Raw genomic sequence first — 12,450 nt, 5'->3', positions numbered from 1 at the left:
TTATTGTGGTATAAAAACTATATATCACATGATCAATTATCACTTTTAATTTAAAAATACAATTTTAACCATTACATTTCCATATTTGTACAATTTTAAAAAAACCAATCAAATTGTAAAGTTATATTTAAGTATTAAAAATTACAGAATACATTTTTTCTTTTTTATAAATCTCTTGTAAATATTAATAATTTAACAAAAAGTAGTAATGAGCTTTTAAATTTACAAAAAATTTAAAACAAAACATAAATTAATAAATGTTATTTTAATCAATTTTTTTTTACAAATTATTAAAAAATATATTTGAAGATAAAATAAAAAAAATTTAATAAAATTATGACAATCAAATAATTAAATTTTATTATTTCGAAAATTTATTAAAATAAAATTCAAATTAATTAAAATAATAATAAAAATTAATCAATGTTCAAAAATTACTCTTTTTTTTTTTTTTTTTCTTTTTTCTTTTTTATTAAATAAATTAAATATTTATTTCTTTAAAAAATTAAATAAATACATCATTGTTTTATTTAGTATTTTTAAAACTGAGTAAATTCATATTTTAATATTTTAAATTAATTAAATTTGATTTCTTTAAAATTGATAAAAAGTATTTATTTTTTTTTGAAAAATTAATTTAAAAAAAAAAAAAATTAACTTTGAATGACTTTTTAAAAATAATAAAATGAGTCACTTTATTAATAAACCTTTAACTATGACCTCCCATTACCAATCAAAAAAATTAAAAGTCGTAATGGAATAAACAATAAAATTAAAAAAACTTTTACATTTTAAAAAAACTATTATTTTTAAAAAGAAAAAAAGAATATGTTTTATTTTTTATTATTAATTTTACTATTATTATTATTATTTTTATTCATTAATGAGGAGTTATGATTATTTTTTTGTTTTTATTTTCTATTTTTATTTTTTTTTGTTTTTTTTTTATGGGGTTTTGTGATCTATTATCAAATTAAAGATAATATTTCAATAAAAAATATATATATTTTAAAAAAAAAAAACTAACTTTATATATTTGCCGTATAATTTATTTAATATTTAAAGAGTTTATAAATGCATATTAAAAAATAAAAAAATTAATACATTGAAAAATACTTTAATTGAATTTATTTTATAGAAAATTTATTAAAAAATAAATAAAATTAAAAGCTTTTGATAGTGAATTGTTTATTGTTTTTTAATTTAAATAATCAAGATTTAATTTAATGATATAAAGATGATTCAAATTATTTATTTTTATTAAAATATTTATAAATTATAATAAATTAAATTAATATTTATATTAAATAAATTAAAAAAAAAAAAAAAAAAAAAAAACCCTTTAAGGGGGTTTATAATTTTATTATCCAAAACTTTTAAATTATTTATTTTATATAAATTAATTTTGAAACTATGTTTTTTGTTTAAAATTTGGTTTTATTGGGTTGACAAACGCATAAAATTTTATGGTGGATTTTAATTGATAAATAGGATTCTTTACAACATATTCTACAAAAATTGAACTATATATTTTTTTTAAATCCTCTCTAAGGTCTGGTGTATTTGGATCGGTCAATATAATAAATTTGATACATGATAATGTTTCGTAATAGTGTAATTTATATGTTGATGTTTTAAAACAATGAAAACCTGTTTTTGGATCGATACTAAATAAAAAATTGAATTTATTAATACTAAATCTATTTGTTATATTGAAAAGTTTATAATTTATAATTATTATTTAATAAAAACATACGGTTTGGGTGAAGATGTAGAAATAAATGCCTTAAGTGAATAAAGCATACCAAATAATAACTTTTGATCTTCTGCCAAATTTACCGATTGTTTTCTTTTATTCCATTCTTCATAATATACACATAAACCATCTTTATTAAATATATATATATTGTAAATCATTATTGTTATTTTTTTTTTTAAATGAAAAAAATTTAAAAAAATTAAAAAAAAAAAAATATAAAAAATAAAAATTAAAAAAAATAAAAAAATAATTTTTTTTAAATATACAAATATTTATTTATTCTAAAATTTGTAAATTAAGAATTATTTTAAATTCAATTAAAAAAAATAACTTTAAAAAGTAATTTATTTTTGTTAATTTAAATAAAACTATCTTTTTTTTTTTATTATAATAATTTTTTAATTATATTATTACACGTGTACCAATAGAAAAAAAAAAAATTTTAATATAAAAATGATTAAACCATTATTTTTTTTTTTATTTTTTTTTTACATTATTTTATTTTATTTAAAAAAATTATTTATTTATTTAAATAATTTAACAAATGAATCTGGAGTCATACCTAATTGTTTCATAACTGTACCACCTGGGGCGCTCATACCGAAACGATCAATACCAATAACTTTACCATCAAGACCAACATATTTCCACCAGAATGAAGTTACACCAGCTTCCATAGCAATTCTATTTCTACATGAATTTGGAAGGATTTCTTCTTTATATTCGGCAGATTGTTGATCAAAAATTTCAGAGCATGGCATTGAAACAACACGGATATCATCACCTAAAACTTTGGCGGCTTCAACTGCATGTTGGACTTCTGAACCAGTGGCTAAAAAGATGGTTTTTAATGGTGATTTTTCTTTGACAACAATGTAAGCACCTTTAAGTGTACCTTCTCTCTTATGTTGGGCATCTAATGGGAGGAATGGTAAATTTTGACGAGTGAGAGCTAAAAGAGTTGGACCATCTTCACGTGAAAATGCTAATGAGAAAGCAGCGGCAGTTTCTTCTGGGTCAGCTGGACGAATAACATTAAGATTTGGAATCATTCTGAGACCACTTACAGTTTCAACTGGTTGATGGGTTGGACCATCTTCACCAACACCGATTGAATCATGAGTGAAAATATAAGTAACTGGAAGATGTGATAAAGCAGCTAAACGAATAGATGGACGAAGATAATCAGAGAATACTAAGAAAGTAGCACCTGAAACTTTAAAAAGACCATGATAAGCAAAACCATTCATCATTGCACCCATAGCATGTTCACGAATACCAAATTTAATATTTCTACCGGTTGGACATGATGGAGTGAAATCACGACCTTCTTTAATATAATTGAGAGTTGAACCATGTAAATCGGCACTACCACTAACTGAAAGTGGAAGATATTGAGAAATTGGTTGTAAAACATCACTACCAGCTTTACGTGTTGCAATTTGGGTGGTGGTTGGGAATTCTGGAATATTCTTCATAATATCAATTGGTTGATGTTTAGTTGAAGCACTTTCTAAGAGCTCGGCTAATTTTGGGTTTGATGATTTCCATTGTTGGAAGAGTGATTGCCATTCTTGGTATTGTTTAATTAATTGTTGTTTGTGTTGATCAAAGTATTGTCTGGTTTCATTTGATACAAAGAATTTATCTTTTGGAAGACCAAGATTTTCACGAGCGCTATCAATAAATTTAACACCAGCTTCACCATGACCTTTATTAGTACCAGCGACCTCTGGAATACCTTTGGCAATTTGAGTTTTGCAAATGATAATTTGTGGTTTACCTGATTTACTTTGTTTAGCATTTTCATAAGCATTGATGATTGAAGCTAAATTATTACCTTCGGTGACTAATTGAACTTGGAAACCAACGGATTCAAATCTTTTAGTGGCATCTTCTGATTGTGTTTCGATAGCCATAGCATCAAGAGTAACATCATTTGAATCATATAAAACAATTAAATTGTCTAAACGATGATGACCAGCAAATGAAATAGCTTCTTGAGCAATACCTTCTTGAAGACAACCATCACCAACTAAAACAACAACTTTTTGGTCAAAAATTTTATGTTGTTCGGTATTAAATTTACCAGCAGCCATTTTACATGCACTTGCAATACCAACAGCATTAGCAATACCTTGACCTAATGGACCAGTAGTAGCTTCAACACCTGGTGTATCATGGAATTCTGGATGACCTGGAGTCTTTGAATTTAATTGTCTAAAGTTTTTAATATCTTCAATTGAAACATCATAGCCTGATAAACTTAACCATGAATATAAAAACATTGAACCATGACCTGCACTTAATACAAAATAATCTCTATTTAACCATTTAGTCTATATTAATTTATAAAAAAAAAAAAAAAAAAATTTTATTTTAAATATTAATATTTATTTTAATATAAATTGTTATTGTTATTATTATTTTTTTTTTATCTCTATAAATATTTTATAATTACTTACATCATTTGGGTTGTATCGTAAGCAATTACCAAATAATGCAGCACCAATTTCGGCACTACCTAATGGTAAACCAAGATGACCTGAAGCAGCTTTAGCAACAGCATCCATACTTAAACCTCTGCTTTCATTGGCAGCTCTTTCTAATGATTTAAAGTCAATATTTGACATTTTTATACAATATAATTAATATTATTACTAAAAAATAAATTAAAAAATGATCTTTGTTTTTTTTTTTTTTAAATTACAAAAAAATTAAAAAATTAAAAAATTAAAAAAAAAAAAAAATTAAAAAAAAATAAAATTTTTTTTTTTTTTAATTCATTTTTTTTTTTTTTCATTTTTTGAATACTATTAAATGAAATAAAAATTATTCTTCCAGATTTTGGTTATAAAAATTAGTATAAATTAATATACATATTGTTATTGAAATAAAAATAAAAAAATAAAAAAAATAAAAAAATAAAAAAATAAAAAATTCTTTTTTTACTAAAACTTTTTTTTCAATGATTCCAAAACCAAAAATTCAACAAAAAAATAAATAATAATAAAATATAATAATAATTTTATTAAAAGAATATATTAATACAAAAAGAAAAAATAAATAATAGAAATTTTTGACCTAAAAAAATATCTTTTTTGTATTCTTTTTGGAAAATTATGAAAAAAAAAAAAAAAAAAAAAAGAATGATAAATATATTAATTTTATTTTTTATTTAATATTTTTTAAAAAAAAAAAAAAAGCAAATTGGAAAGATAATTTTTTTCTATACAAATAGTTTTTTTTTTTTTTTTTTTTTTTTTAAAACTCTTCATCTAAAACAAGGGTTCTTGATTGAGTTGAAGAGGTTTGTTGATTGTTTGATTTTTGAATTGCAACACCAGTTTTAGCATATTCGGCTACTTTACCTTCGAAAAAGTTTGTTTTTCTTTGGAGGGAAATCATTTCCATCCAATCAAAAGGATTTGAAGCATTATAAATCTTTTTATAACCCAATGAGACCAAAAGACGATCAGCACAAAATTCAATGTATTGAGACATTGAACGACTATTCATACCAATTAAATCTACTGGTAAAGAGTCACAAATAAATTCTTTTTCGCAAACAACGGCATCTCTAATAATGGCTTCAAGAGTCTTGGATTCGAGTTTGTTTATTAATTTGGTGTATAAAAGACATGCAAAATTGCAATGAAGACCTTCATCACGAGAGATTAATTCGTTTGAAAAGGTTAAACCTGGCATTAAACCTCTCTTCTTTAACCAGAAAATACTACAAAAACTACCACTGAAAAAGATACCCTCTACTGCGGCAAATGCAACCAAACGTTCTGCAAAAGAATCACTATTATTAATCCATTTTAATGCCCAATCAGCTTTCTTTTTAATACATGGAATGGTATCTATTGCGTTAAATAGTTTACTTTTTTGCTCATTATCTTTAATATATGTATCAATTAAAAGACTATTATAAAAAAAAAAAAATTAGTATTTTTTATATGTTTTTTTTATTTTTAATATTTTTTAATATTTACCTGTAAGTTTCAGAGTGAATATTTTCAATTGCAATTTGGAAACCATAAAAACATCTAGCTTCTGGAATTTGGACCTCACTCATGAATCTAGTGGCAAGATTTTCGTTTACAATACCATCAGAAGCGGCAAAGAATGCTAAAACATTGGAAATAAAATGACGTTCGTTATCGTTGAGTTTACTACTCCAATCGTTGAGATCTGGTGCAAGATCAATTTCTTCTGCTGTCCAAAAACTTGCTTCTGCTTGTTTATACATACTCCAGATATCTGGGTATTTTATTGGAAATAATACAAATCTATCTTTATTTTCTTTTAAAATTGGTTCTTCTATAATTTGATTCATTATTAAACTATTATTTTTTTATATATTGGTTATTTTATTTTATTTTATTTATTTTTATATATATACAAAATAATAATATTATTTAAAGTTTTTATAGTTAATTGATACTGTCAAATATTTTAATTAATGATAATAAAAAAAAAAATTATTTTTTTTAAAAAAAAAAAAAAAAATTTAAAAATTTTTGAAAAAAAAATTATTTTTTTGGAGGGAATATAATTATTTTAAAAGTATAAAGTGTGTGTGTTTGTGTGTTTAGGTAAAATACAAAACATATATATTAATTCAAAAGAAAACATTATTAAAATAATTATTTAATATATAAAAAATATATTTCAATAAAAAAGATAAATTCCAATTTTTTTTAATTTATTTAAAAATGTATAAATAATAATAATAATAATAATAATAATAATAATAATAATAATAATAATAATAATAATTATTTATTAGTTATAAAAATAAAAATGTTTTTACTAAATTTTTTTTATTAATTTTTTAATTTTTTTTATTTTTTAATTTTTTTTTTTAATTTTTTTTTTTTTTTATAACATTTTTTTTATTAAATAATCAATTTATAAAATATATAATATAAATAATAAAAACGAATGAATATTCATTCAAATATTTCAAAATTCGCATTCATCCTTGGAAAATGGTCAGGTAAAGGAGAAGGTATAGTTTCTTTTTTTTTTTTTTTTTTTTTTTTTTTTTTGTGTGCATTATTAATAATATTTATTATTAAAATAATAATTAATTTATATAGGCATATATCCAACAATTCAATCATTTAAATATACAGAAGAAATGGAGTTTACAACCAATGGTAAACCATTTATTGCATATCAGTAGGTTAAAAGCTATATCATTAATGATTGTTTTTTATTATTTATTAATAATTTTATTTTATCAATAGACAAAAAACTTGGAATGATCAAGGTTCACCTCTTCATTGTGAAAGTGGATATTTAAGATTCCCACCTAATGGTTCAATTGAATGGGTTATTTCAGAACCAACAGGAGTTACAGAAATTTACGAAGGTAGAGTCGAAAATAGTGATAATGGTGATACAATTAAAATTTGTTTTAAATTAACTAATATCCAAAGAACTCCAACTGCTAAAGCACCACATACAACAAATGTTCATAGAAATTTAGTTTATAATTCTAAAAACAATACTTTATCATACTATTTAGATATGGCAACAGAAAAAACAGTAGAGCTAACCCGTCATCTCGAAGCTCATTTTGAAAAAAAGAATTAATAAAAAAATAAACTTCTATTTGTACATTTATTAATAAATATTATAATCGAAAATTTTCGATTGTAATTTATATTTTTATTAAATTATTTATTATTTTAAAATTATTTATTTCATTATATTATTTATTATGATTTATAATAGATGATTTATAATTAATAAAATTTATTTTTCAACTTTTTCTACAGTCCAAAGATTTTCAACTATTTGACCATTAAAATTACCATCACCTTCTACCCAAAAAGCAGTACTTTGTAAAAATTCAATAGTTTGATGTTTATCGTCAATTGAATTATCAATACCATGTATACCATGTTCAATATGCATAGTAATAAACTCACCTGAATTTTTAGCAAAAAACTTTGTAAATGGTTCAGTTTTATCACCAGTAATGGCACATGCTGGATCGAAAGGACACCATCCCAAACCATCAGCATAAAATTCCCCAACTACATGAACTTTTTGTTTTTCGGCGGTACCTGATAATGCCCATCTACCAATTAAAATACGTGTTGGAATACCATGCATTCTTAAAATGGAACTATAGAGAATTGCAAAACCACCGCAATCAGTTTTTCTATGCTGAATTGTATCAGTAGCTTTTCTACTACCACCAACAACATCTTTTGCAAAAACATATTCAAAGTTAAGTTTAATGAAAAGGAAAACACGATAGCAATAGCACAGTAAAGATTCAACACTACCATCATTCAAAAGAATTGGATGTAGTTGATTAGATTGTACCCATTGTTGAAATTGTGGAGTATTGTAATTAATAAAGTTGGTAGTTTGTAAATAATATAATCTTTCCTCTTGAGATAAAGGTTGAACCATTGGCATAAAAGTAGTATCATTTGAAATTTTTTTAAGTGAAATACTATAGAGATCTGCTTCGATATCATAATATGCATGAATTTTATGTTGTTTTGGAATACCTCTAGCAACTGCTTTAAGGATAAAGTGATGTTTAGCTTTGACCATTGAACCTTTAGAAATTTCGTTATTGCCAGTATTATCAGTAATGGTTAATTTGGCACTCTTGATCATTTGAGTTTGTAATGGTGTGGGTGGAGCACTTACAACTACACTCCATTTCTTTACATGTAAATTTGGAATTCTAATCATTGTTGCTAATCTTGCTTTTACTGATTTTGTAAATTTTTGTTCAATATAAAATCTTTCACCCCATACTTTTTAAAAATAAATTAATAAGTAAAAAAAAATTTTCCTATAAAATAATTAATAACTTACATTCACGATGTTTAGTAAAATCTGTTAAAAGTTTTATTGATGGATTTGAATTTGGGATAGCACTTTTATTATTATTAATGCTATCATTTTTATTATTGTTATTGTTTGATGATACAGTTGAGGCACCATGATTTGATGGACTACCACTTTCTTTTTCATCCACCAATATAATATCGAATTGACCCCATTCCCCAGTACCAGCATTACCAATTAAGCCACCGTTTGGATCAATACCTAAATGAGGACCAAACTTACCTGTTCTATTTTTTTTATTTGCATATAAAACTGATTGAATACAAACTCTACCATTTGGTTGCCAATCGAAAATAAATAAACCATTACCATTTTTATCAGCATCACTAATCATATTTAATCCTTCATCAATACCCAAACAATATTTACTATCTTTTGATGTAATAAAACTTGAACCAGTTGTGGAATTGCTTAAATTTAATACCCAAATTGTATTATCATTTTTATTACCACCATTTGATACCACTTTTTTAATAGAAAAAATAAATATTGGTTTTTTTTTTTTTTCTTTAATTTTAATTAATTTAATTATATTTACATTCTCCATCATAAACTCCTAAAAACCAATCATTGGTTCCATCTCTATTTTTTAAACTCTTTTTACTTCTGAGACGAAAATTTAATCCATTTTTTAATTCAATTGTCATTGTTTTAAATTATTCAAATATAAATTTGTATATTATTATTTTATTAATTATATCCGAATAATATTTAATTCTTTTTTTATTTAAAATTATGAAAAAAAAAATAAAAAAAATAATAAATAAAAAATAATAAAAAATAATAAAAAATTTTTTTAGATATTTTAATAAATTATTAAAAAATTTTTATTTTTTTAAAAAAACCTATTTTTTCAAAAAAACTTTACACTGGTTATTTACAATTACCAACATCAAGATCTTTCAGATAATTTTTTATTATTTTAAATGTGCTCATAAGGTTATTATAATTAAACTTTTTAGCTCATATGGAAAAAGGATTATTTTTAAAAGTTTTAAATAATAAAAATTTATTTAAAAAAATATTTTTTTATGTAAATTATTTAAATGATGGTTATAAAATAAAATTTAAATATAATAAGACTAAAATTAAATGGATAGTTCAAAATAAATATTATAATTTATTAATATAAACTTCAAAAAAAAAAAAAAATAAAAGAAGATTTATTTTATCAATTTTTAATATACAATTTCGATTTTGATTTATTAAAACAACTATTTCAATTATTTCCAAATTTAGTATTGTAATATCAAAAAAAAATTAATTATAGATTCTTATTCTAAACAATCAATCAATAATAGTGTTGTAAAATATTAACAAAAGATCTAAAATAAAAAAAAAGATAAAAAAAGGATAATAATTAATAAAATTCGCAATTTAAAAAAAAAAGCGCTCATTGTAATTAAAAAAAAAATAAAAAAATGTTTAAAAATTTTAAAGAAATTTAAAAAAAAATTAAATTAAATTAAATAAATTTTTTTTTTTTTTTTTTTTTTTTTTTAATGTATTTTCATTCAGCTATCATACCAATTTCATTATCATATAATGAACTACCAAATTCTTACTTTATTCCTTTTCAACATATCAATTATGAAATGAATTATAATAAAATAATATAAATGGAAAAATGAATTCTTTAAAAGGAAGATGTGTTTAATTTATTTGAAAATTAAAAAATTTTGAAAAAAAAAACCTCCCCTGTTTCAAATTATTACCAATTTTGATTGTAGCAGATCTACATTTTTTCTGCAATACAAATTTTACTTATTTTGGAATTGATGTTTTAAATAAATTAGGAAATAGTTATAGATTAATTAATTAATTAATTTTGAATTAATTTTTTTTTTTTTTATAATTTTTTTTTTAAAAAACTAAAAGTATTTAAAGAAAATAATTTGATAAAATTTTTTTTTTTTTCATTATACACATTCAGGTAAATTCAAGTGGGTTTGTTGTTTTTTTATTCACTCATTACATTTATTTGTTTTTTTATTCACCCACTACATTTATTTGTTATTTTAATTATTCACCCATTACATTTCATTTCATTCTATTATCAATATGGTGGTTAGTTATGTATTCTGCGTGGTGGGATACATAATTAACCATTCGGCTCTAATACTCACCCACTACATTTATTTGTTCGTTTCAATTATTCACCTATTACATTTCATTTTCACCCATTACATTTCATTTCATTCTATTATCAATATGGTGGTTAGTTATGTATTCTGCGTGGTGGGATACATAATTAACCATTCGGATCTAATATACCCACCCACTACTTTTATTTGTAGTTTTTTTTATTCACCCATTACATTTCATTTCATTCTATTTTTAGCATTTAAACTATCGAGGATTTTATAGCATTAAAACCATCGAGGATTTTATAGCATTTAAACCATCGAGGATTTTATAGCATTAAAAAACATATAAAGGATTTTTATGCATTTAATTATTGAAATTCAACTATAATTTTTTTTATTTATTTTGATACCATAATTTTAAAAAATTTATTATACTCATTCAAGAATATAGAAGTGGATCACTGAATAATATCAAGATTTATTGTACAATGATTATAAAGTAATTATTTTATTGAATCATTAAAAAATATCAAGGATTATTTAATGAAAATATCAAGGATTATTTAACATTTAAACATATCAAATACTATGGATAATTAAAAATATCAAGTATTACTTTATATATCATATAAATATATCAAAAATTGTGTATCATTAATACATATCAAGGATTATTTAGCATTAATACATATCAAGAATTAATATATATATATATTATCAAAACATATCGAGGATTATTTAGCATTAATACATATCAAGAATTAATATATATATATATTATCAAAACATATCAAGTATTATATAGCATATAAAAATATCAACTTTTGTGTATCATAAAAATATATCAAGGATTATTTAGCATTTAATTATTTTAATTCAACTATTTATTTTGATACCATAATTTTATAAAATTTATAATCATTATACACATTTAAGTGGATTGGATCATTCAATAATATCAAGATTTATTGTATAATGATTATAAGATATGTATTTTATTGGATCATTAAAATATATCAATTATTGTGTAACATTCAAAATATATTAAATATTTTGGATAATTAAAAATATCAAGTATTATTGAGCATATACAAACATCAACTATTGTGTATCAAGGATTATTTAGCATTAATACATATCAAGGATTTTTTAGCATTAATACATATCAAGAATTAATATATATACTATCAAAACATAGCGAGGATTATTTAGCATTAAAACATATCAAGGATTTTTTAGCATTTAATTATTATAATTCAAATATAATTTTTTTTATTTTATTTTGATACCATAATTTTATAAAATTTATTATCATTAAACATATTCAAGTGGATTGGATCATCCAATAATATCAAGATTTATTGTATAATAATTATAAGGTAATTTTTTTATTGGATCATTAAAACATATCAAATATATCAAGTATTGTGTAACATTCAAGAATATCATATATAATGGATCATTAAAAATTATCAAGTATTGTATAACATTCAAAATTTATCAAATATTATTTATAATTAAAAATATCAAGTATTATTGAGCATATTAAAATATTAAGTATTATATAGCATTTAAATGGATTATTTAGCATTAAAACATATCAAGGATGTACAAATATTTCATTGAAAATATTAAATGAAATCAAAATAATCATTTTATTTTAAAAATTAAAATATTATAAAAAAATAAGGATTTCATTTTTTTCTTTAAACATTT

At 21.4% G+C, this 12,450-nt stretch overlaps 5 protein-coding genes across 5 annotated transcripts; 1 reads left to right on the top strand and 4 right to left on the bottom strand.

Moving 5' to 3' along the window:
• Positions 1-1,411: 1,411 nt before the first annotated feature.
• On the bottom strand, positions 1,412-1,917 carry DICPUDRAFT_37126 (uncharacterized protein; the record flags this gene model as incomplete). Its single annotated transcript, XM_003290230.1, has 2 exons — positions 1,412-1,667; positions 1,757-1,917. 2 exons carry the CDS (start codon positions 1,915-1,917, stop codon positions 1,412-1,414), a joined length of 417 nt encoding a protein of 138 aa, XP_003290278.1.
• A 286-nt stretch (positions 1,918-2,203) lies between these two features.
• Positions 2,204-4,396, bottom strand: DICPUDRAFT_56594 (uncharacterized protein). The gene is made up of 2 exons (XM_003290229.1): positions 4,225-4,396; positions 2,204-4,098 (listed from the first exon to the last, which is right to left on the bottom strand). Exons 1-2 carry the CDS (start codon positions 4,390-4,392, stop codon positions 2,284-2,286), a joined length of 1,983 nt encoding a protein of 660 aa, XP_003290277.1. The 5' UTR covers positions 4,393-4,396; the 3' UTR covers positions 2,204-2,283.
• A 521-nt stretch (positions 4,397-4,917) lies between these two features.
• Positions 4,918-6,205, bottom strand: DICPUDRAFT_56591 (uncharacterized protein). The gene is made up of 2 exons (XM_003290228.1): positions 5,758-6,205; positions 4,918-5,687 (listed from the first exon to the last, which is right to left on the bottom strand). The coding sequence occupies exons 1-2, from the start codon at positions 6,099-6,101 to the stop codon at positions 5,024-5,026; spliced, it is 1,008 nt and encodes a 335-aa protein (XP_003290276.1). The 5' UTR covers positions 6,102-6,205; the 3' UTR covers positions 4,918-5,023.
• Positions 6,206-6,709: 504 nt separating this feature from the next.
• DICPUDRAFT_37115 (uncharacterized protein) lies at positions 6,710-7,366 on the top strand (the record flags this gene model as incomplete). Its single annotated transcript, XM_003290239.1, has 3 exons — positions 6,710-6,776; positions 6,868-6,949; positions 7,018-7,366. The coding sequence occupies 3 exons, from the start codon at positions 6,710-6,712 to the stop codon at positions 7,364-7,366; spliced, it is 498 nt and encodes a 165-aa protein (XP_003290287.1).
• A 162-nt stretch (positions 7,367-7,528) lies between these two features.
• Positions 7,529-9,294, bottom strand: DICPUDRAFT_88882 (uncharacterized protein; the record flags this gene model as incomplete). Its single annotated transcript, XM_003290227.1, has 3 exons — positions 7,529-8,553; positions 8,615-9,112; positions 9,186-9,294. The coding sequence occupies 3 exons, from the start codon at positions 9,292-9,294 to the stop codon at positions 7,529-7,531; spliced, it is 1,632 nt and encodes a 543-aa protein (XP_003290275.1).
• Positions 9,295-12,450: the final 3,156 nt, after the last annotated feature.

This window comes from Dictyostelium purpureum (assembly GCF_000190715.1).
Source record: "Dictyostelium purpureum unplaced genomic scaffold DICPUscaffold_214, whole genome shotgun sequence".
NCBI classification, from domain to species: domain Eukaryota; phylum Evosea; class Eumycetozoa; order Dictyosteliales; family Dictyosteliaceae; genus Dictyostelium; species Dictyostelium purpureum.
Note: the sequence above shows the minus strand (reverse complement) of the source record. Positions and strands in the feature narration are given on the sequence as shown.